General features: G+C 43.5%; 2 protein-coding genes across 4 annotated transcripts; both read right to left on the bottom strand.

Moving 5' to 3' along the window:
- Positions 1–1,552: 1,552 nt before the first annotated feature.
- On the bottom strand, positions 1,553–13,258 carry ippk (inositol 1,3,4,5,6-pentakisphosphate 2-kinase). Its single transcript, XM_086118341.1, has 14 exons — positions 13,041–13,258; positions 11,676–11,735; positions 10,840–10,935; positions 9,264–9,330; positions 9,022–9,140; positions 7,780–7,869; positions 7,644–7,702; positions 7,492–7,564; positions 6,699–6,869; positions 6,503–6,626; positions 5,620–5,755; positions 4,423–4,525; positions 4,244–4,341; positions 1,553–3,440 (listed from the first exon to the last, which is right to left on the bottom strand). Exons 1-14 carry the CDS (start codon positions 13,119–13,121, stop codon positions 3,230–3,232), a joined length of 1,488 nt encoding a protein of 495 aa, XP_085974467.1. The 5' UTR covers positions 13,122–13,258; the 3' UTR covers positions 1,553–3,229.
- Positions 13,259–14,569: 1,311 nt separating this feature from the next.
- rbbp5 (retinoblastoma binding protein 5) lies at positions 14,570–22,150 on the bottom strand. Of its 3 annotated transcripts, XM_086118224.1 has the most exons (15): positions 21,995–22,150; positions 21,367–21,392; positions 21,106–21,278; positions 20,750–20,890; positions 20,452–20,614; positions 20,247–20,356; positions 19,271–19,390; positions 19,001–19,154; positions 18,856–18,927; positions 18,615–18,732; positions 18,352–18,421; positions 17,929–18,164; positions 17,350–17,577; positions 15,006–15,048; positions 14,570–14,883 (listed from the first exon to the last, which is right to left on the bottom strand). In XM_086118224.1, the coding sequence occupies exons 1-15, from the start codon at positions 22,011–22,013 to the stop codon at positions 14,814–14,816; spliced, it is 1,743 nt and encodes a 580-aa protein (XP_085974350.1). In that variant the 5' UTR covers positions 22,014–22,150; the 3' UTR covers positions 14,570–14,813. The 3 variants fall into 3 exon arrangements, with proteins under 3 accessions (XP_085974350.1, XP_085974348.1, XP_085974349.1); XM_086118222.1 differs by lacking the exon at positions 15,006–15,048; XM_086118223.1 differs by lacking the exon at positions 15,006–15,048 and having other exon boundaries at positions 17,500–17,577.
- Between the last annotated feature and the right edge of the window lie 643 nt (positions 22,151–22,793).

The following is a 22,793-nucleotide window of genomic DNA, read 5'->3' as shown; positions in this document are numbered from 1 at the left end:
CCACGACTTTTTCAATGATATTTATTGTAGATCTCCATAATACAATGTCTGGTTAATGTCTAATCATCATTCTACTTAGTGGCATTACTGTGTTCAGAGTTGTATTCCTGCGTTACTTTTTTCACCAACTCCAAATCATTTGGAGTTGGTGAAAAAAAAACCCGGAAATGTTCAGAATCCGTATGATTTGTGCGATACGGCCATATACGTAAGATTCACCACGAAATCCGTATGAACTATGGCTAAACTGTATGAGTTGACAGGTATGCATACACTTTACATACATAGACACGCACCTATGCACACACATTTTCATATTATATATACTTTATATACTGTATATATTCTGTATATATATATATATATATACTTTATATATATATAAAGAGAGAGAGAGAGAGAGAGGTAGTATTAATTGTATGTATGAAATGTAATCGTGATTTAGGTTTGAGCTTCTCGCCATAGCTTTAAAATGTTCAAATGAAAATGAACAATTGGCGTGCAGAAGAGCGGAGGGCGTTTGGAAGTTGACCAAAGTAAAGCAAATGCAACATGCTGTGCAGCAAGCGTGTAGCGTTTGTGATTATGCTGTTCTTTCGTGTGTTTGGGAGTTGGGTCTTTACTGTAAATCGAAAGCAAGCAAATAAATAAATAAACACATTGTATATTAAAATACAAGACATGTTTAGTTTTGTTTTTTTTAAACATTACTTGCGTTAACGCTTAAATCACTGTAAAATCCTATTGACATGCTAATGGTAATTAGCATTAACTTTGGGTTTTGGGTTTGGGATTTGTCTTTCAAATCATGAATTATTTACATACACCCGCTGTATAAACACATACACACAGTTAACATATTTCTCAAAACCACAAATTCTCCCCAGTCTGTGAAAAATGAGTTCTATAGAGTTCAATTCCAACTTTCTTCTTGGCTCCAATTGTGTACGGCACGCCATGCACACACAGCACCACACTGCCCCCAAGAGGCCAACGTGCACTCAGCAGGTTTCCTCCCACGTTCCAAAAACATGCAGGAAATTGCCCCGAGGTGTGAGTGTGAGTGCGAATGTTTGTTCGTCTCTGTGTGCCCTGCGATTGGCTGGCAATCAGTTCAGGGTGTACCCCACCTACTGCCCAAAGACGGCTGGGATAGGCCGATAAGCCGATTTGAAAGTGGAGATGGTTGGATGGGAGGAGGAAGAAGGAAACAAGATGTAGGTGGGAATGGTGAACAAGAATGAGAAGATGGAAGGAGAGGCAGAAAGAAGGAAATGAATGAGAATGAGAGAAGTTGGAGAAAGAGCACACGAGAGAAAGGGAGATCTAGAGGAAAGAGAATTGTAAGATGGACGGAACAAGAATAGGAGACAAAAAAAAGGGATGGCAAGATAAAAGAACACAACGGGAGAAAAAAGGAGACTGGGGAGGGGAAAAGGCAGCACGGAGAGGATGGGGAGAACAAGAGGACTGAAAGAGGTTGAGAATGAGGACAAGATGGAGGAAAACAAAGATAAGAAAGTCAGAAGGAGAAAAGCTCTTCCGAAGCCCGTTGTGTGTTTCAAAGTGTTTTTTTATTATTATTATTTTGCTCCAGTATAAATTGTGTGACAGCAGAGCTCATTGGTCAAAATCTACAAAAATAAATAATTTACATACAAAATGGCAGACAAACAGCCTTTGTATTTGCAAAGTTTTGTGCCCCCACCAAACATTTACACATTCGCACTTAAACACATAACCATCTTAAAAAGTCCTCCGAGGTCCATACATCACTTTTAGCTTTCTTTAAAAAAAAAAAAAAAAAAAAGATTGATACACTTTATTTGGGGTCTTTTTTTTTTTCTGTGATTCATTCATCCATCCATACTGCAGAAGGCACCCCGCCTATCATTCGGAGCAATTCATATTGGACACACACACACGGCAACAATCTCCAGCCAATAAGCAGAATGGGCACTCACAGGAAATAACATCACAGTAACCACCTTTCACAACACCTGGAAAAGTCAGCACATTACTGCCCCCATTTCACTTTGACACCTTTTGCATCTTTTTGACTTTGTATCGGTGCCGAAACATGGGCGTCGTGTCGCCTGCAAGTCAAGGGATATCTGAGGGTGTGAACCTTTTTAACGCCGTGCTGTCCCGTAACTTGCCCACTTGTTGTGCAAGCATTGCATTCAACATGCTCATTTTCCACATTCGGAGGTGCTATCAGTGCCAACATCACATCTGTTGAAAACGGAGTGCCAAAACATAGCTGGATACAAGTGCGCACCAGTTGTCCTGAAAGAATTCACTTCATTTGGTTTAATGGACAATAGGCACACATGATTAAAATGTGGTCGTTAGACATTATATACACAATATGTTACGTTTTAATCAAGTGCAACCGATGCTCATTTTCAAGTTAAGTGAATACAAAGATCCCCCTGGCCCCCCGCATTCACCAGTCAGTGTTTTAGAGTGGGCGCGTTGAATCTTACACTGCAGAAACAAAAAGTGGATTTGATCATGTAAACGCGCAATCGGTAAACATGTTTCCATTAAGCCAATGTCAAAGGACTTTTTTTTTGGAATCCAGCTCCTCTGCCGTGAAACAAACCCGTGATAACAAACTGATTTTTTTTTTCTACGCGAAGGCTTTAAAACAAAATCTTTTTTTATGAAGCGGGCTTGCGATGACGATTTCATTTCATTTGCGAAAGCTCGAATATAAAATCTGTGTAAACCTCAGGAGCGCAATGTTCTGGCTCTGATGCGCACCTCGTGTGTGAAAGTGGCTCGTTACTACATCATTATTTTGTTAGAGAATCTCTTGACAACCACAGTATTTTCTAACGCCGCAACTTTGAACAATCTCTGTGAAAGGGGCTCACACACGCTCACACACACACACACACACGCGCGCACACACACACACACACACAGTCACATTAGTCCAAGTAAAAATGTGTTGCAGGTCCTCAGTGGTTTGGCAAAGGTCCCGGCCATACATTCAGAAAATGACATCATCATGACCAGCCTTCGAAGGCTCTCTTGGCACTATCCAGGTAAGCAGCGTTGCCATGGAGACACCTCATCAGGCCTCCATTCAGGGAGACAAAGCTGTCTCTCTTAACCCCCTCCCCACCACCACCACCATCAAAGTCAATCAAACAGGAAGTTAAGGCAGGGGAGAGCAGGAAGCGGGTTCCCGGCGAAGCGCAACAAAGGCGGCGCCCGCTCAGACGGGCCTGAAGAGCAGCGTGCGGTCGTCTCGGTCGACGGCAGCGTCCAGCGTCCTGGTGTAGCACGACACGATCTTGTGGTCCAGGCTCAACTGCAGGGGGATGCTGTCCAGCGGCTTGGGGTCCAGGTCCAAGATGGACACCGAGTAGGAGAAGGTGGGCGGCCGGGACGACAGGAAGTCTCGCAGGCGACGCTGAGGGCACAACCTGCACACAAGTCACAAGGAAAGTTGAACATTAAGGAGGAGGCGTGATTGAAAAAGGATTTTTGAGTAGGTAAGCAGAGTGACAGTGTTTCAGTAGCTGGTGAGAGTTTCAGTACGGCAAAAGGATTTTAGTGGCGTGTACAAAAACATTTCGGTAGTGAGTGTGAGTGGAGAAGAAAAAATGTGTGAGAGCATTTTAGCAGTGTGGCTTGTATGAATGCATTTCAGTAGGTTACAAGTGTTTCAGTAGTGTTGGAGATGGTTTCAGTAGTGTATGTGAGCGAAAAATACAAAGGTCAGTGATATGTATGAGAGCATTTCAGTAGTTGAGAAGTGTTTTGGTAGTGCATGAGTGGAAAAAAAATAAGCTCAGTTGTGAGCATTTCATATGAGAGATGTGTTTGTTTTAGAGATTTCCAGTTGAGAGTAGTGTGTGAATGTGTGAGAGTATTTCAGCCGTGTGTATGACAGTGAAAAAAAAGTGTCGTGTGAGCATTTCATTCCGAGAAGAGATTTTGAGTTTTAGTGATTTTAGAGTTCCAGTAGGATGTGTGTGTGTGTGCGTGTGTGTGTGTATAAATATGACAACGTTTCAGTAGTGCCAATAAAAGCGTTTCAGTAGTGCTGCAAGAGTGTTTTAGTAGTACATGTGGGCAAAATGAATGTGCGAGATTTAGGAGTGAGTGAAACAGGACAGGGCTGTGTGTCTGATAGCATTTCAACAGTTTGTAGGTCATTTTCAGTAAAATGCATGAGAGCGTGAGAGAAGCACAATGAGAGAGCGCTCTAAATGTGACCACTCACATATCCTGGTCTTCTTCGTGTTCGTCATCAGCGCTGGGCACCAGGGCAACCATGATGGAGCAGTCCTTGGCCGTCATGGCAACGCAGTACTGATGCACCTGAACGCAACACAGCACGCTCACTAACAGGAAGTGGGCTAGGGCAAGCCAGGGCATCGCCATGGTAACAGTCCGTCTCACCTTGGACACGGCAAAGTCCAGCGAGCCGTCGTCCTCCGCGGGACACTTCTGCAGATGATCCAGGAACGCTTCGTTGTACGGGCCGTCCACCTGCAGGGCATTTCTGGTTGTGGTGGTGGGCCGGAAGTGATGTCACATAAGGGCACAGGAAGTGATGTCAAACGGTGCGACCATATGGCAAGTTGGCATGGCGTGGAAAACAAGTTGAGCGGCCAAGACGAACAATACTTAGGACTGCCTCAAACACGCTTATTTTTCTTCCTCTCATATCAACTACTGGGAGTCTCTCATTCTCACATTTTTCTGGGCACACTACTCAAATGCTCTCATCGGCACTACTGAAATTCAGACGCAAGATTGAAAGTATTTTGTGCTCACTCACTACTGAAACACACACACAGTAATGATATGATCCCACTGAAACACTCCAGACACATTTTTTTCCACTCACATAAAACTGTAGTGTACACTGAAACACTCTTGCACCACTACTCTCACACACAGTATTGACATTTTCACTCACGTGTACAACTCCTGCTCACCAATTATTTTTGAATCATACACAACCAAAATAATCAAACACACACCACCGAATCATTAAAATACCAATCCCCCCCCCCCCGCCACTCACACAGAACTTAATGCGCTCACACACTTCTTAAACCCTTTCATGCAAAATTCTGAAAGTGTCACACACAATATTGACATTCTCTACTCACACACACAATATTGACTTTTTCCACTCACATACACTATGAAAATGTTCTTAAAACAAACTCCTTAAGTGCTCATGGGCATTATTTTTTTCTCTCTCATTTACACTCCCAAACATACTCACACACTGGAAGGTTCTCATTCAATACTGACATTTTTCACTTACAAACTATTGAAACACACACACACACACGAGTGACAATTCTCCTCAAATGCACAACTAAACCATTCACACAAAGTACTACAACGCTCATGCGAACTAATGAACTAATGATATCTATTTTTTCGGTTCTGGTACGCTACTATAAGTTATGCTATCACACAGATACACTAACAGCTTTCTTTTTTCCGCGCACATAAAATACTAAAAGACTCTATTGGGCTATTTAAACGCACAGTGAAAAACGTTGCGGGGGTAAAGACAGGAAGTGTTGTCATTTGTGAGGCGTCGAGAGGAAGTGATGTCAGCCATGCCGACGTTACCTCTCCTTGGGGAAGTCACGCAGGTGTTGCTCCACTCGCCGATAGAGCGGATAAAGGCCTTCGATGTTCAAGTTGTCCAGCATTTGCGTGTTCAGGATGCGGGAGAGGACACTGTCATTGGGCAAACCCTGAGAGCCTGCGCATACAACATCAAGACGACATTGTAAACAACATTTAGTCGGGCGCCGTCAACGCGACCCATGAGAAAGCACCACAACACTATTAGTCAGTGACATATGGAGGAACATCGTTTGCATGTTTGTTTGTTTTTTTAGGTCAACTGACTGTTCGGTCGATGGTGTGTCGCCAGCATTTAGACAATGCCGGCATGATTTGATGAGATGTTACATCAGAAATTAGACAGTGTCACCAGCCAGTAATCAGTGAGATAGAAACGTGCCACCACTGGTGTTTAGTCAATGTCATTATTATGATGCTGTTTGTTCACTGTATCAAGACATGTATCATAATCTTTGTCATGAGGACCGGTATTTAGTCAGTCCCGTTTTCAAGTTAATGACAGATGAAGAGATTCAACCTACAGTGTGTGGACAGTGTCACATCATCAATATTTATTCGGTGTGCTCATCATGAAATGGAGATGCAACGTCTCTAGCGATTAGTCATTTGCATTGTCGCCGGAATAACGAGATGCTAGATGTTGTCAACATTAGCATCGCAACAAAAAAGACTGCAAGCAATTAAGTCAGTGTCGTGAGGACAAATGAAGAGATGCGACATGCATCCTCGACGTTTCGTCAGTGACATTTTCATCGTGACATATGAAGACAAGCTACAGCACCAGCATTTAGCCACTGTCATTTTTATCATGAAGGCAGATCAAAACTAGCTACGGGAGACAGAAGGCGGAGTCTGGTCTGACCGTGTCGACTTCTCTCCTTGTTGAAGAGGCTGGCCTCGCAGAAAGTCCGACCCTCTTCCCGTCGGTCCGTCATGACCCCGCCACTCCCGCCGCCGCCGCCGTTCAAGAGGGCGTTGACCAGCACCTGCGTGCCGGAACTTCAGCTCTACATCTGCCCACCAATCATCTTTTTAAATTGATGGTGGAGAGCGCTTACCTGGATGAAGTCGCTGAGGACAGCCTTGCCGCTCACGTGAGCGTGGATGCGGTTGTTGGCGTACAGGAAGTAAGGTCGGAGGTGGTAGAGCAGAGAGTTGAGATCCGACGGGTCTTCGCCGCCGCTGCCACCGTGGCCGCCCTCCTTGCTGCTGTATATACACTGACCCCCCTGAAGGGCCCCCCCCCCCCAAACACCATGACATCACACACGTTAGCATCCAGTCGAGGGCTTCTTTTTCCAGGTCCCCTTTTGAGTAAAAACGAATCAGTCAGGAATGGGGTGACTTCTCTGGCAACTATTTATTTGAACTCATTCAGTGGCATTGACAGCCTTTGATGTCAAAAATCCATTTACGCAGGGGCTGCAGTTAATAATATAATAAACCAATTCAATCATAGCAATTTATTTCCATTGAACGACTTTAAAAATAAACACGATTAATTGTAATAAGAATTAAATAAGTAATTTGATTAAAGGTTCATTCATAACTGGGGAAACATGATAACGTAAGCAAATTAATCAAACGATACTAAATAGTTTGGTAAAAATGAAATAAAAATTGAAAAAGTTCAATGCATAAAAAAAAAAAAAAATCTGACTACAGTATATAATTATAAAATAGAAATTTTGCATCCATGTATTTTTATTTCCTGAAAAGCGTGTAAGCCAAGCATGCCAAGTTTTACTGTGAAATCAAACAGACGGTAAAATGTATTAAAACATTTCTGCGTGGATTCGTTCGTTTTTTTTCCTGCCCCGGCCACCATTTGACTGAACATTAAAAGTGCACCTTAAAGATTTTGAAGTTGTTCTGAGGTTCTTCAATGAGCTGCCGGACAGCAAAGTGCATCCTCGCTCGGCTCCTGCGGGAACAAGCCAAGACGTCACGGCACGCAGGCAAACGCGCTCGCTCGCTCGCTCACAGTCGGCAAGTCGACTCACCCTGAGAACAAGTCGAGGGGACAGTACAGGCTGCGTCTCTTCCAACGCCCGCTGGACACCTGCCCGAGGTGACAAAGGCAAACGTTGGCGGCGCTGCGTTGCGTTTGGGTTGTGTCGTTTCGTTTTTGGGCTTTACCTTGTAGTGTTGGTGCATACAGAAGCGACACACTTTGCTCTTGATGTCTCTGCTGATGTGCTTGGCCGATGGCAGGAAGCCGCACTTGGGCTAGAACGCACACAGGACCGACAAACATTTTGAGAATCCATTAATCTCTTGGTTATTCCATCAATGAATAGAATTCGATTTTATTTTGCACTAAAAACGCCCCCCCCACCCAATTCCTATTGATTAACTGAATAGTGTTATTTATTTGGTATTGCTTAGTGATTAAAAAAAAAGTGCAATATCACACAAGAGGGATTCACGATGTACTCATCAATCCCTTTGAAACGGATTCAGTTATTGGTTCGCTCATTGTTTCCCAAAGTAAAAGCAGATGTTTGCAAATGTCTTATTTTGACACAACACAAAATAAAATCTGTCTGCCGCGGGCAATGTTGGATGTAACGTGATTGCGCAATTTCATTACAAAAAAGGAGGCAGAAGGTGAATTCCATGACATGACTGCGGGGAAAACTTTGGAATGCTTTTGATTTATATTAGCTGCATATCTTTGCATAATTGCTTCTAGCATTTTTCAATATTCTCAGAATATAAGAAATTTTTTTTTAAGGCACATTGGTGTTTTTTTTTTTATACAGTATTGTAACAAAAACTTCAACCTGGATGAGTGAACACGTAAGCACTAAGAAAAGGATTTCATAGAAAAAAATACTAATGTGTGTACTCTAAAAAAAATTATATACATATTTTTTGTTTTTCAAAAACATCACTTCCTCTTGCTGAGGCCCACTCGTATGATTTGACTCTGAATTGACATGAGCCATTCTGAGTCTAAAACTTGCCCTTTTTCCAAGTATGAAACGGAAGCGCCACCTTGTGGAGCAATGTATTAGTTCGTCTGCCATTTGGAAAAGCTTTTTGGAAAAGGCGCTTTTGAGCACATCATGTTGGGCTCCCTAGCGATGACGTGCATTGCTGAGTCCCGGAGCACACAAAGCGCATGAAAACATTCAAGACTGGTGACAAGACGTTGAAATGAAATCGATATTTGGATGACAAAAGAAGATCTGACGAGGACATTGGCGAAGAAAAAGTTCAAAGTAATGGTTCGCTCAAGCAAACTTTGGCGCTGGAAACCAGAAGGGAGCTGCACAACGGGTTAGATGCACTCCGGATTTTGGAAATGTGTTCTTAGAATATGCGGAATGTCATTTAGAGGGCGTGTGTGTGTGTGTGTGTGTGTGCGTGTTTTACCTTGATCTCCACGAAGAGCGGCGGCGTGTGCGAGTGCTGCAGGAGGCTCGGCGCGGTCAAGTTGGGCAGGCACAGAGCACAGCCGCTGTAGATGTCCATCACTTTGTCGCAGCGCCATGCTAACGCACGCACACACACACACACACACACACACGCGCGCACACACACACACACACACGTGGGTAAAACAGGCGTGCGTGTTGCTCGTCTTGCTGCTCATCGATGGCGTGCTCGTCTCTTACCGGGTCGCTGAGGTTGAACTTTGATTGACAGCTGACGCACAAACTCCAACGGCAGCTTAACCACTTCCTGGAAGGAGAAGAAAAACAAAAAATTTAAATACAAATCGGAATCTGCTTTCTGGCGCAACGCCGAGTATTTCATCATTTTCCCTCCAAAATTTTGCTTACTTTTGTCGTCATGCTATTGTGTATTATTTTCAACTAGTATTTGTGAATTATTTGTAAATATTTTTTTCAACTGTTTTTAGAACTTCTCTAATATTTTGTGCATTTTGAAATATTTTAAGGGTGGCCATGGTGCAGCACCCCCCCGCGACCCTTCTGAGGATAAAGCGGATCGGAAAATGAATGAATGCAATTTATTTTCAAATTTTGTATTTTTTAAAATTGTGTGTTTGTCTAATTTTAAAATAGTTTTCAAATCTTCATCTGACATTCATTCATTCATTTTTTTTAAGAATTGCATAATTTTTGTTTCATCTTTGATCTAAGATTTTTTTAAAACTTTTGTCTATTTTGGGGGGTCTTAAATTTGTACATTTGTATAAATATGTATTTTGAATACTTTTTTTTTGTAGAATCGAGTGTTTATTGATCAATTTGTTTAAAATGATGTCTTTTTCCATCAAATCAATTTGCATTTTATTTTATCTAAATTGTTTCGGCTTTGGCGCTCTTGAGTACGCAAGTGTCCCTAATGATATGAATTGCCTTACTCCCATTAGCAAGACCGAGTCGTATTTCTTGAGGCAAAACCGTTACATTACTTATCATCACCCCCCCCCCCTCTCCCCCAATAGTAGTGATCGGACATTTTCATGCCGATTCCTCCCTACTGTGTTTATCGTAAGGCGAATATGTGGAGCAGGCGGCTTAGGAAACAAAGGCTGCATTCATCGCAGCTTTCGCAACATTGTTTCAAGGCTTGTGAAGTGACGGGCTGACGGCGACGAGCTCTTAGTTGTGCGACGCCTGGGGGCCAACCCGCCGCGCACGTCTTTCATCTGTGACGTTCAGACGCTTTTGCAGCGGGTAGAAGAAGAAACAAAATTGCGTTTCATCCTCAATGGACGTCAGCTGACTGGCTCCATAATCGGAACACTGCGGCTTCTTGTCCTGCCATGACCTTTTTATTAATTTTTTTAAAAGCGCAACACCACAGAGGCATCTTTTGGAGAACGCTGCAAACATGCACTGTTGATATTCAAAAAGACAATGTTGCCCACTTTGTCATTCATATTTACTGCCATCTATTCGGAACACTTTCAGGATGCCCTCTTTTTTTTCCCCCTCAGTGTTAGAAAGAAATATCTTTGTTAGTTTGGTTCGCTGTGAGTATCAACGATAAATACAGTTGGAATGTGATCGAACCTGCCTAAGCCTAATCCTAACTAAGACCCAAATGTCTGAATTTCAGGCTGCAAAAATGATCTCGTGGTATCTTGTCACCTCGCGGTGGAATTGTTGTGTAACCTGCACAAAAGGCAATTTCCTCTCTAATTGCGCCGTACCTTCTCGTGAATGTGTGTGTGTGTGTGTGTGTGAGGTGAGGTGTGTGCGAGTGCGGGCATCTCACTCCGCTGTGGATGAACTTGTCGCCCAGCAGTCTGCTCATCACGTTGGAGCTGAAGTCGACAATGTTCTGGATCTGCCTGAAGGCCTGCTCCGCTGTCTGAAATGCACACGTGGGCACACGTAACACACCCGCGGGTCGTGTACACACCGAAAACACGTCAAAGTTGCGAAACACTGTTCCAAACATTCGTGGTGGCATACTGGCCCACTGTAACCCGTCAAACAATAAGCATAAATATCCAGACGGGGCATGCGTGACTTCAGCTGAGGTGGCGCAGAAACATCACAAATGTGATTCTCTTGGCTTTTCGCAGTTCCTGTCGTACTTGCCACCAAAGACTGGCGATCAAACTGAATGAATTGCTCACATCTTAACACAGAAAATTAGCCTGTTCAGGATATGTTAACATGAGTCACATTTGGCCTCTTATAACAAACACAAATGATTGCTGCCGGTTAAAACAAAAAGGCTGAAAGTCCCGAGAGGACAGTGCAGAAGGGCGACTTTTGAAGGACCCGCTGATACATTTTCAAGCGTCCTCCGCTCGCTTGTAAGGTGCTCGACTCTTAAAAACAATGTTGGCTTCCATTGTTTTCTACTGGGATTAAGAGACATTTGCATGCCGAGTCAAAACCAAGAGGCGAAGCTTCCGCGCAAATGAGTTTAACACGCCCCAACCCACCTGTGTAAGTGTGTAACACACACAAGCATCCGGAGTACTTGATGTGCTTTCAAAACAATTTGAATTAAAGGGCACACGCAGTCAGGCATGTCCCTTCATGCCTCATGTAAAGGAAAAAAGGGTAAAAGGTGCCAAAAAGAAACATTTGCTTTACCTGCGGTGGGTTTTCAGAGTCCTCGGCGGGATATTTAAGTAGGCGAAGAACTTTGGACAGCTACACACACACACACACACACAAACAAAACAAAAATCAATATTGATTTAAAAACGTGTAGATTTCAGGTAATACTTGAATTGATTGTGAAAATAAAAGCATTGGGGATTTAGCTATTCTTATAATTCTTCAGCTCTACTAGAGGTGCAACAAATAAGCCATTCATCAACAAGTCATTGATTCACAATTTCATGAACTTGTCAGTAAGGTATATAGATCTCACCGATTAAAGATGATCCCATACCTATCTTGATTCACTCGCATCTTTTAAATCAAAAAACGATTTTCCGATTCAAATCCGTTTTGGTCACGCCGAGTTAAATATTAGACCACGTTGTTTCGTTAAATTTCTTGTTCAGTTTAATTCCTGGTACCTTGAAAGGTGTATCATGTGACGAACAGACTGAATAGAAAACATATGCCTGAAAGCACAATGTTTGACAGTACAATACGCATCATACCTGTTAACGTTATAAACAAACAAGGAAATGGTTAAATATCAGCTCTTACTTTCGACTTCAATTTACTTTTTTTATTTGTCCACACAAATGGACCTGCGGCGGTGTACGAGGCATTTAAAATCAACAAGACACTGGAAAAAAGACAGTGTCTTCTCCGGGACTGCATGACTGAGACGGTTTCAAGGGATATTAGGGATGACGAAATCAGAGGACGTTTTCATGACATTTTCGTGAGAGCAGCTCACATGATTCCAAGCATCGAATGGGCAGCATCGAGCTCAGAGCCTAGTATCATGTCGACCAAAACAAACAAAAAAACCAAAGCAGGTGTGCTGTCCCAGAGCGTGCGAGAACACGACGTCGTTCGATCACTTGTTGCTCAACGTCGACATGCTCGGGCTGGTCCAGCGCCTTGAGGGGATGGGCGGGCGCGTGTACGCGAGCGCCCCGCGCACACGCACTTCTAACCGACTAGACTTGACTCGGCTTTGGTCTGCTCTGTCCAGCCGGCTGCCACCAGACCTGAGAGCACCTTCGGGATGCTCCGTGATGAGAACCCACGCGACCCCGGCCCCACTCGCGCCAGCATGTACATATCGGACGTGTCGATTCTTTGTGGTGTTTGCACGATTTTACGTGTGTTCTCAATGAATTTTCGTCAAGCTAGCGAAACAGCCCAACGACGCTGCGTACAAATTCTCCTCCGGTCCGGAGGGTGACACCTCCGTCATCCGCTTTCAAGACACATTCCCCGGGATTTTTTCCCGGCGAGTTGAGGCCGGCTGAAGGTGAAACAAAGTGTCAAGCGGCGGTCTGGAAACCGTTGTTAGCCTAGCCGACTCACCTGTACGTGGGAGACCACCAGGCTCTTGTTGCCCTCGCCGTGGTAGCGCCAGTCATTCTCGTCCATCTTGTCCAGCTCCATGGCGGCGAACGTGGCTGACCCCCGCTCACGTTCGGCGGCGCCGGGCGAGTTTACGCGCTGGCGAGTGGCGAGGTGGCCGCTGGCAAGTCCGCCAACTACTTGCGAGTCAGTTAGCGGCGCCTTCACACACCGAGTTTTGCCCCACTGCCGACCCTGCCAGTGCCTAGCGCACACCTACTTCCACCTACGTTTTCAAAGTACACATCCACGTCACGTCGACGTACGCGTTGCTTGAGCACATATACGACAATTACACACATTACTTATCCTACACAAGTCTACAGTGTTACAGTTAATTGTATTTTTTGTAGATTTAAGAAGGCATACGATAGAATCAAAAATATTTGGTGACGTTGACTTAATTTTGGTAAACGATTTGACTCTGAAGCAATCTGCTTCCGTTGTGAACTATGCTCACTTGACGTGATACTTTGACAAACAGATAGATCAGCCAATCGGCGTCACCTACCCCAGAGCGAGGCGTTCTCACCCAATTCTGATTGGCCAATCTTGCACGACGGCTCTTCCGTGGTTTTTTTCCGTTAGAATCCCGAAGTGGAAACGTCCAGTTGATCATATGATCGATGACTAATATACGCCCTCGCGTGGATGAGTGTTTTATTTTGAAAGAGAAGAACAAGGACTTCTCTGGGGTTATTTAAGGCTTACATACAGTACATTTTCCGTGTACATGTTGTGTGGTAGTCTTTGTTTAAATCAAGTCAACAGTATTTATAGAGCACTTTCAAACAGCCATCGCTGCACACAAAGTGCTGTACATGGAACAATTTAACATGCACAATAGTAGGATTTGACCCAAATAATTGTCCACCCAATCATGAACAGCAAATCTTTTCACAATGTATTTGTTTCCTGACTTTTCATATGTGGAAAATTAGATAACCACTTTAAACGGACATATTACGTTTATGAATTTTCAACATTGTCAATTTGAAGTAATGTACTGTTTTTGAATATGAGATGTAAATTTAAAGTTGATTTTGTTTGATTATCAGAAAAAATTGACAGATTTAATCAATTATTAAAATGATCGTTCGTCACAGCTCTAATCTTGTCACTTTGCCTGCATTGATGACTGAGAAGAACAAAAAAAAACAGATCATAACAAATCGAGAGGTTTTGAAACTGACTTTTCAAACCTAGAAATTGGTAGCTAGACACGCCTACTGCACAGCGTTATTTACCTTATCAGATGACATGTTGCAATTGGATTAATTGAATGGCATTTTCCATCCATTTCAATGTCAGTACTTCTTTTCTGAAACATTTATTTTGTGCAATGAAACACTTTACCCCCCCCCCCCAATTTTGCTGCTGTAGACTGCAAATTTCCCCAGTGTGGGACAAATAAACGTTATCTTAATACAATCAGACTGTGGCATTGTGCTCCCAGTCAAGTATGACAAACTGAACACGGCTTCTGATAATTTGACATTAATTCCAAAATGCTTTAATATGTATAAAAACTAGTGCGCGCACACACACACACACACACACGCGCACACACACACACACACGCACACACACACGATTCTATACAAGTCAAAAAGAACAGAGGATGTGATCTCTCCTGTTGGTGGTCCCGACCAAGGTGTGGGTGTTGGCTTGTGACTGGCATGGAAAGAGCGCATTTTCTTCCCAGTCTGCACGTGACAGAGGAATTGTGTGCTTCTATTTGTTTTGTCGCCTCAGTCCATTCCTCCTATGTCGTGCTGCTTGTATGTCTGCGTCACCAGCGTCCCTGCGAAGGAGAAGCACGGCACTTGTCAGGCTTCCCTGCAGCAGTCTCAAAAATTAACGGCCATGGGGACATGACAGTAATCACCCACATTTTGCCACTTCAAAATTTGTAAATATACCTACAGTATTCTTGGGTTGTTGTTGTTTCCAATGTATCCTTTGTTGTCTGAAAAATGATTTGCAGCTTTCAGGAGCATTTTTGTACCCTCACTTACACCCTAAGATGCCACAAGAGCCCGCCAATGTCCTGGATAACAGTAAAATAGTAATTGGGGTCGCTTTTAAGTTTACGAGTGATCAGGCATTTATTTTGAATTGGATCAAAATTAACCTGGAAGACATTGTAGAACTGCACAATCATGAAACGAGACATAGGAATTGGCACAATTTCGCCAATTGTGCCCGAGTATGTAAATGAGCACAACCATCTGCTGAAGTGACAACTAATGTATTTTAAATCTTTATTTTCCCCATTTTCTGTAAATATATATCAATTTTGTCATCGTTAGTATTTCTGTGTGAATTGATGTAATTTGAAATTGGGGGTGGGGGTCGCAGATTAAAACTTGTTTGGTAACATTATTCCAAGAGAAAGAACCGATTTCAAATGATCTGCATAAAAAATTATATTTGTTATTTGTTTCAGTGGAAGTTAATGATGTGAGATTTTTAAAAAACCTGACAAAATATGCTAGTTGTCTCCACTGTGCATGTTATTTCAGAGTATGGGTATATTTCTGGGGGTTTGGGGGGAACTGTAGCTGCACAAAGGCTGTGGAAGGAGCAGGAGTTAGTCTAGTGAAGAAGACAAAAAGGACAGGAAGTGAGCAGCACACCAAACAAGGCCAAAGGAGCAAGGCGGGGCGAGGCGGGTGCGGGGAGCAAGGAGGGCCAAGCGGGAACTGGAGCAGCCAATCATCATTGACATCAATTAGTTCAGGAGTGGGGTTGAAAGTCGGCAAACCACAGCCTGAACACGTGATGCATGTAGAACTGTGATTTAGATGATATGGGTAATTATAAATTCACTGGACAAATCATTAGGCACACCCTCCAATGCCAGGGTGAGCAAACGTTTGCAAAGCCCGGACATTTTTTTTCCCTTTCATAGCCTCAGCTGTGCATTGCCTAGCAACAACACATTGAAATGAACAATTAGCACGTTTATGACAGCGTTAATCATTCAAAGTTTGGATAGGATTTAGTTACATTCCACTTGCATGGGGGACAAATGGCGCCCACCAGATTCAGCAGATGAAGAATGGTGTTCGTGGCTTGCAATATCGCCACCTAGAGGAATGGAATGGAACTTTGGATGGAATGTTTCATCATGTTAGCAAGTGAGTCCGGCAGACACGTTTTCCTGCCGTATTTGACACCCCGAGATTGTGCAGGTGTTCCTAATGATGTGTCCAGTGTTTCAGACTGTGCCTTTGCACCAGGCAGAGTTCTCAAACTTTTGAGGTCCAAGAACGCCACACAGGGGGAACATTTGCCCCAAAACCCCCTCATAAGTCGAAACAGCAACATAATGACCATGAGTATCCCGGAATTAAAAAAAAATAAAAAAAATAAGGAAAAGTTAACAAAAACAAACACATGTTTTGAGAATGAAGTTCTGAAATTCAAGTTGCTTTTTTCTGAGAGGAAAAAAAAAGTTCTGATTTTTACAACTACACTATTGACAACGTCCTGAATACCAAATTAATTAAAACGTTGCCTATTGCTGAGGAAAAAAGTCACAGTGTTATGATAAATTCATATTTTTTTCCCATCTTTTTTGGGGGAATGAAGTATTTTTCATATAACAAATTATCCGTGAGAGAGCAAGGATATTTTATTGGGGTAAACAGTTGTAATATCCCTAGAATAATCTTATATTTTTCCAAGACAAAGTAATATTATAAAACCTTTATTTATATACCACTTTCACAACTGCTACAGTTGTAACAAGGCGCTTGACAAAACATGATGATTCTTATGTCAAAACTGAACAACTGAGGAGATCAACATTTTAACAAGTGCTTTTAAAAACAAAACAGCTCCACTTTCCTGTAATACTGCCACTTTTGTGATGCTCAATAGAGGGCACACAGAGTTAGCCCCTATGATCATATTCGTAGCGTCGTCAAATTTGTTTTTAGAAATACATAATTCTGAATGTACGATGACTTTATGACCATTGCGGGTGTTTCTTTCCGAAACAATTTAGTGCACTTTTTGAAACGCTATGACATGACTGATTGCAAATGAGTTTTGATGTTGTGGCATTCTTTGGACCTCAGTTTGAGAAGCGCTGCTTTGGAGACCTAATGGCCGACTGTTGTTGTTATTGTTTGCGCTCGGGGGAGGGAGCAGCACAGGGGAGACAGGCTGAGCTGTCAATCAGCACAGCTTAGTTGAGCAGAGGGACCAGCAGGACCAGCACAGCACCCTCTGTCAGCATCAGGGGCAATGGTACGCTTACCTGTGGCCAGGCCCCCCTCTGCCCTGCCCTTCATCCCTCCTCCTCCTCCGCCTCCTCCCGGGCCCGAGCTCCCCAGGACGTCCATGGCGAAGGACGGCCGCTCGCCCCCCCTGTAGGGCTTGGGTCTGAAGGGGAAGTCTTTGTCTTTACCTTTGGAGCCTTTGGGCCGGCCCGCTGCCTTCTTCTTCGACTTGCCATCGCCCTTCACGCCCAGCAGGGGATGCACCTCTGGAAGAGAAACGATCGCCCCTTTGATGTGAGGATTCAAAGCGGCTGACTTGAAACGGCGCTGCTGTTTTGGTTAGCAAGAGAAGAGCAACCGTTCCAGTCATCTGCGTGAGGAATAGTATCCCTAAACAACAGCGCAAGAGTGTTTATGTGCCCCGATAGATGCTGCTGTTTTGGTGAGCAACAGAACAGCTGCCTCTTAAATCTTGGTGTCCACTATAACAGACTTAATAAAGTATTTCTTAGTTCTCCCTCTCCTGCACATACAATGCTCCCACTGCCGGAGGAAGTTTATGGTAAAGATGACACCAAAATGATATGGTGCTGTAATTTATAGTTAACCCTTCTTACCATCAACTGGCACCCCCTGGAGTTCGATGTTGGTAGTGCGTGCCTTCTTCTTGGCCGGGGCTCCGTCGGAGGACGGCGGCCGCTGTTTCTTGTCGCTGCCCGCCTGCATTTCCTCGGCGGCCCCTGCCTGAGGCGTGGAGTCCGGTGGAGGGCCGAAGGGGTTCTCCTCAGGGTCCTCCACCTCGGGGGCGATGGGAAGGTACAACAGAGCCTTGTAATCCTCCAGCTCCTCATCGCTGCAGGAAACACACAGGAAGCTATGAAGGAGCTATGAATGAAGGTTATATACAACTTCAGTTTCACTTAGTTTGGGCTTGGCAAAGGTCTGCCCTCTGCCACTCTTGTTGCCATTGAAGGTGTTCAAACGCGAGCACGTGGTGTTGACACCATGCGACCGTGCAGCCACCTCAGTGTCTTCCTCACCTGCTGCAAAAAGCCACGATGGGGTCCACTGTTGTGACGTCCACCTCCTCGTCCTCGGCTGCGTCCGCACCTGCCACAGTTAGAACCGGCGAGACCAGTCCGTTAGACAGAAATGTGTTTCAATCATGCAACTGTGATAAGAGACAGCGGTCGCTCGTATGGTGACAGGCCGTCGTGGTCAGGGTCTTGCCGGTATGTCAAATTTAACGGCAGCCACCTCTACTGGCTATTTGAGAGGTCTTGTTCTCCAAAAAGCGTTGTACCTGTCTGCTCGGGTTCACTCTTGTCCTCATCCTCAATATCAAATTCAGATTCTCGCTCCTCATATTCGACGTTTTCATCCAGCTCTTTGAAGTCTGGAGCAAAAGCGCTCCAATTTTCCTGTGAGTGGAAAACTGCAGTTTGGCATATATTCAGGATAAATATTTTTTTTAATCAATCGGACGACGAATTTCCGGAATGTTCCCCAGGCAAATGTGGGAATGTGCAGGCCCTGCGACTAACCACTTGGTTTTGGGCCCAGATAGACACCACTCCACTTGAGATGGAGGCGATGATGGGGCGCACGGGATGCCACTGCACATTGGAGAAAAGTATGGTCACATGACTGTTAAAATGTGCAGCAACACAACACCCAGCAGGTCCTTACGGCCACGTCCAGCAACAGTTCGCCTCGCGTGCCGTGCAGGATCTTCACCAGGTTGCCGATGCTCTTCTCCCAGATGTAGAGGGCATGTTGCCGGGCTGAGCCAGCAACGATGTACTCGCCGTCCCCGGAGAAGCAGCAGCGCTTCCATGGAGTCCTGGATGTTGGGATCAGCGCGACAGCCAACGGTAAGACATGGTGAAAGGTGGCCCTGGTGTCATCTGAGCAACGCTGGCACGGAAACGGTCAAAGTTCAGAGGGGTCAGAGCCCACCTGTTGACCAGGTCTTGGAGCTTCTGCATGGGTTCTGGCTCGCCGTCACGGCCGCACGTCAGAATCTCCCTGCCGTCGTAAACCCGGATGATGCGGTCCGCTGTGTTGATGAGGAAGCAACTGCAAAGCCAGACCAGTGGAAAAGGAGATTGAAAAAGGTACATTTTCCTAATTTCCAACCCCAATTCCAATAAACTTGGGACATTGTGTAAAATGTAAATGAAAATAGAATGATTTGCAAAATTATATTCAATTGAATACATGACAAAGACAAGATATTTAACGTTTGAACAGATGTTACTGGTTTTTTAGCAATCATTCTTTTTGTTTTGTTTTTTTACATAAAGCATATATAAAATTATATATTTATAGGTATTCAGTTTTTTAATTATGTACAATTCTGATTTATAATTACTTTATTATTTGACATATTTATAAAATGCTTTTTAACAATGGTGAGTTTAGCTCATTTAATTATTGTATTTATTGTATATATTTGTTTTATGGTTTTGTCTTTTTTGCCCCCAATATTCAATAAAAAAGAAAATTAGGAGATAATTCAAATTTTCATAATCAATCACAAACGTGTGCTTCAATTAAAGTAAAAGACAAATATTTTAACATATAATACGTTACTTTTTACTTCATGCATCTACACATTATATATACTGTATATATAATTTTTGTTATTGATTGATTGAAATGATTTGTTTTAAGTATCATCCATCCATTATCTGAATTTTAAAAATGTATGAAAAAAGAGCTGTCCTCTTGTGCTTGCATGCATATTTCTAGATTTGTATAAGTATAGATACATTTTTGAATCATATTTATTTTGATTAAAAAAAATACAATAATATTGATCTATTTTGGGCAAGTGAAACTATTTATTTTGATAAGCAGACAAAAACAAAAACAAAACACAGAGGTTTAAATAAGACAAATCCAAAGAAAACATGTTTGACTGTCGTCTCACCTGCCCTTGCGTGCAAATTCGATGGATTTAATGGCGGTGGTGTTGCTGGTGCCAGTGGTGACTCGGAACGACGCCACCAGGTCCTGAGTGTCTGTGTTCAACACCAGAATCTGCACCACGCAAGCGTTTCTCAAATCAACAATCATCTGATTCAATGCCAGCCAATGAAACGCATGCACACGTCCGGCCGTCTCCGCTGGCTGACCTTTCCTTTGGCATTGCCGGTGTAGATGTACTCGCCCCGCCTGTCAAAGGCCGCCACCACGTTCAGGTCCGAGTCATCGTCCACAGGCAGGACCACGTGTTTGGAGTCAGACAGGGTGAGCAGCACTGGCGCCGACTTCATGGGACACACCAGCACTTTGTCCCTATGGAAGAAGCGATAATGTTTTACTCAAACGTTTTGCACCAAGTAACACCTCAAAATATCCTTGGTTCTCCAGGAACCAACAAGGTAAACAAAAATGTTCTATAGATTTGCATGTATTTTCTGGTAGACTTACATGTCTCTGGGGTGGCACTGTAGCTTGAGGATAGGCGAGGGGAAGCGGAAGCGTTGGTCGCAGTCGCCCGTCAGCACATCCCACTGTGACACGATGTTGTCTGTGGACGCGCTAACCAGCTTGTGGCCGTCTCGACTCCAACTGGAAGCAAGTTTCCCCCCCCCCACCGCGAACTTGCATCAAAATCTACGGAAATTGTCAAAATGTGTTCTTGTTTTCTTTACAGATAAAAGGGAAATACGCATCTACAGTATTTTATTCAGTCGGGTTGCTCAGTATGCAGTGGGACGACAACCTTTGCACAATTTAGGGGCTGCAGTAACAGATGGGTACGAGTGTGTTGTTATGTGTCTCACCATAAGGAGCAGACGGGGTGTATGTGTGCACTGATGATTTTGGCAATGCCGCGTGTCAGGAAGTCCCAGATGACAATACGTCCGTCGTTGCAGCCCACCGCCAGTAGGGTCCCCCAGCGGTTGAAGGTACAGGTGAGGGCCATACTGATGCAGTCCAGCGTTCCATCTGCCTCCTGACAAATGCAAGATGAGAGGAGCTAAGCCACGATTACATCTGCATAAATCTTTCTAAGAGTGCTGTCGTTGGTGTGTTTGTTTTACCTCAGGATAGTTCTGCCCAAAAGATTCTAGGGGAGAAAGAAAAATATGAAAGCAATAAGCATGGGCAGTGGTCACACATTGAACAGATTCTCAACATGATTCCAAACTGCTAATTTTCAAGACGACATACTCGCTAGATAGATACATTAATGATCGTGTTCTTTATATTGCATGCTGGAAGTTACAAACAGTAAAATAATTAATGTGAATGCGCTAATGATGAGACTAAACGTAAAATGTCCATGTAAATATATAACTATTTCAAGGAACAAGCACGTAGCTTCACTGTCAAATTGTCTTGTCACTAATAGTTTTTGAATGTGGTGCACGAGGGAGTACAGTAAACACGGAAGGCTTAAATATCTGCGTTTCAGTGACGTGAAATAAATACGTCTCTAAATATTTCATGTATTTTCTAAGGTTACTTATCATGGTTACATGCACACCCCGTGCACATTGTAAAATATAACCTTTAAATTACTGAGCAAGTGCTCGTGTTATTTCAGTAAGTATGTAGGAAAACCTCATATCGTGCTAGGCTAGCTCGCGATGCTAACCACAACAAACCCGTCGCAATTTTAAGGAAAGACGTGACAATTTCAAGCAAGTAAGAGGATTCTTTAGCTACCCAGGAGTTCAAGATTCATTGTGGGCCGATTAACGGTCCGACGATATCCAATAAGTTGATTTCAGCAAATATCTCCTTTAGTTTTTTATCGTATTTTTCCTTTCGACTCGGGAGACCCGCCGAGTCTTCAGCAAGGACCCCAAACAATGTGACCAAGAACATGCCTGAAACAAGTAAAACGCATAAGGGATTAACAAAGAGGACTGGTTGTGTCCAAATTTCTCCCTTTACCTTCCAACTGGTGATCAGAGGACACGATCGTAATGAATCACTCCTCATAATTGTTGTCGTATTTTAATTCTTCTTGATGTTTTTCCGGAGACACTATAAAAGACCCAAAACATTGCGACCAGGAATATGCCAGAACAAAACACATCCATTGAGATGGATGGCGAGCAGCCACCACTTGGCATTCTTTATTATTTAATTATAATCAATTAATTCGTTTTCGTTCAAATGTTCTGCCATGTTTCTGACTTGGCTCTACAAGAGAGATATTTGTTGGAATAAATCATGGCGTCAGGGAGAAATGCTCAGGGCGCTGTCAATGTGGTGGATATTCTTCTTCAATGCGGGACATTGAATCAATGACAAATGGAGGGTAATTTTAACCCCCCCCAAAGCTATAAATAATTGCTAATAAAGGTTTTTCCCACAAGAAAATGTGAAAAGGAGGAGGAAAAAGTTATTTTTTAAATCTTAGAATGCAAGTGTGTGGGCGTCTGCTGTATATTCTTTATGCTGTGCAAGGAATCACTACAATTACAAAGATTAGTGAGTCACACAGTTGTAGTGAAAC

The sequence above is a fragment of the Hippocampus guttulatus genome, chromosome 8 (assembly GCF_054856545.1).
Source record: "Hippocampus guttulatus isolate MCC_2025c chromosome 8, RoL_Hgut_1.0, whole genome shotgun sequence".
Taxonomy (NCBI): Eukaryota; Metazoa; Chordata; class Actinopteri; order Syngnathiformes; family Syngnathidae; genus Hippocampus; species Hippocampus guttulatus.
Note: the sequence above shows the minus strand (reverse complement) of the source record. Positions and strands in the feature narration are given on the sequence as shown.

Coding starts and splice junctions, on each gene's coding strand:
- ippk (XM_086118341.1), bottom strand. CDS start 13,121: ATGGAGCTGGACAAGATGGACGAGAATGACTGGCGCTACCACGGCGAG. Junction 6,870..7,491: donor ACAACTTCAAAATCTTTAAG/GTGCACTTTTAA, acceptor GGGGCCCTTCAG/GGGGGTCAGTGTATATACAG. Junction 4,342..4,422: donor TGGACTTTGCCGTGTCCAAG/GTGAGACGGACT, acceptor TGTTGCGTTCAG/GTGCATCAGTACTGCGTTGC.
- rbbp5 (XM_086118224.1), bottom strand. Junction 18,422..18,614: donor GAGTGAACCCGAGCAGACAG/GTACAACGCTTT, acceptor TAACTGTGGCAG/GTGCGGACGCAGCCGAGGAC. Junction 15,049..17,349: donor AGAGGGGGGCCTGGCCACAG/GTAAGCGTACCA, acceptor ATCATTTTTCAG/ACAACAAAGGATACATTGGA.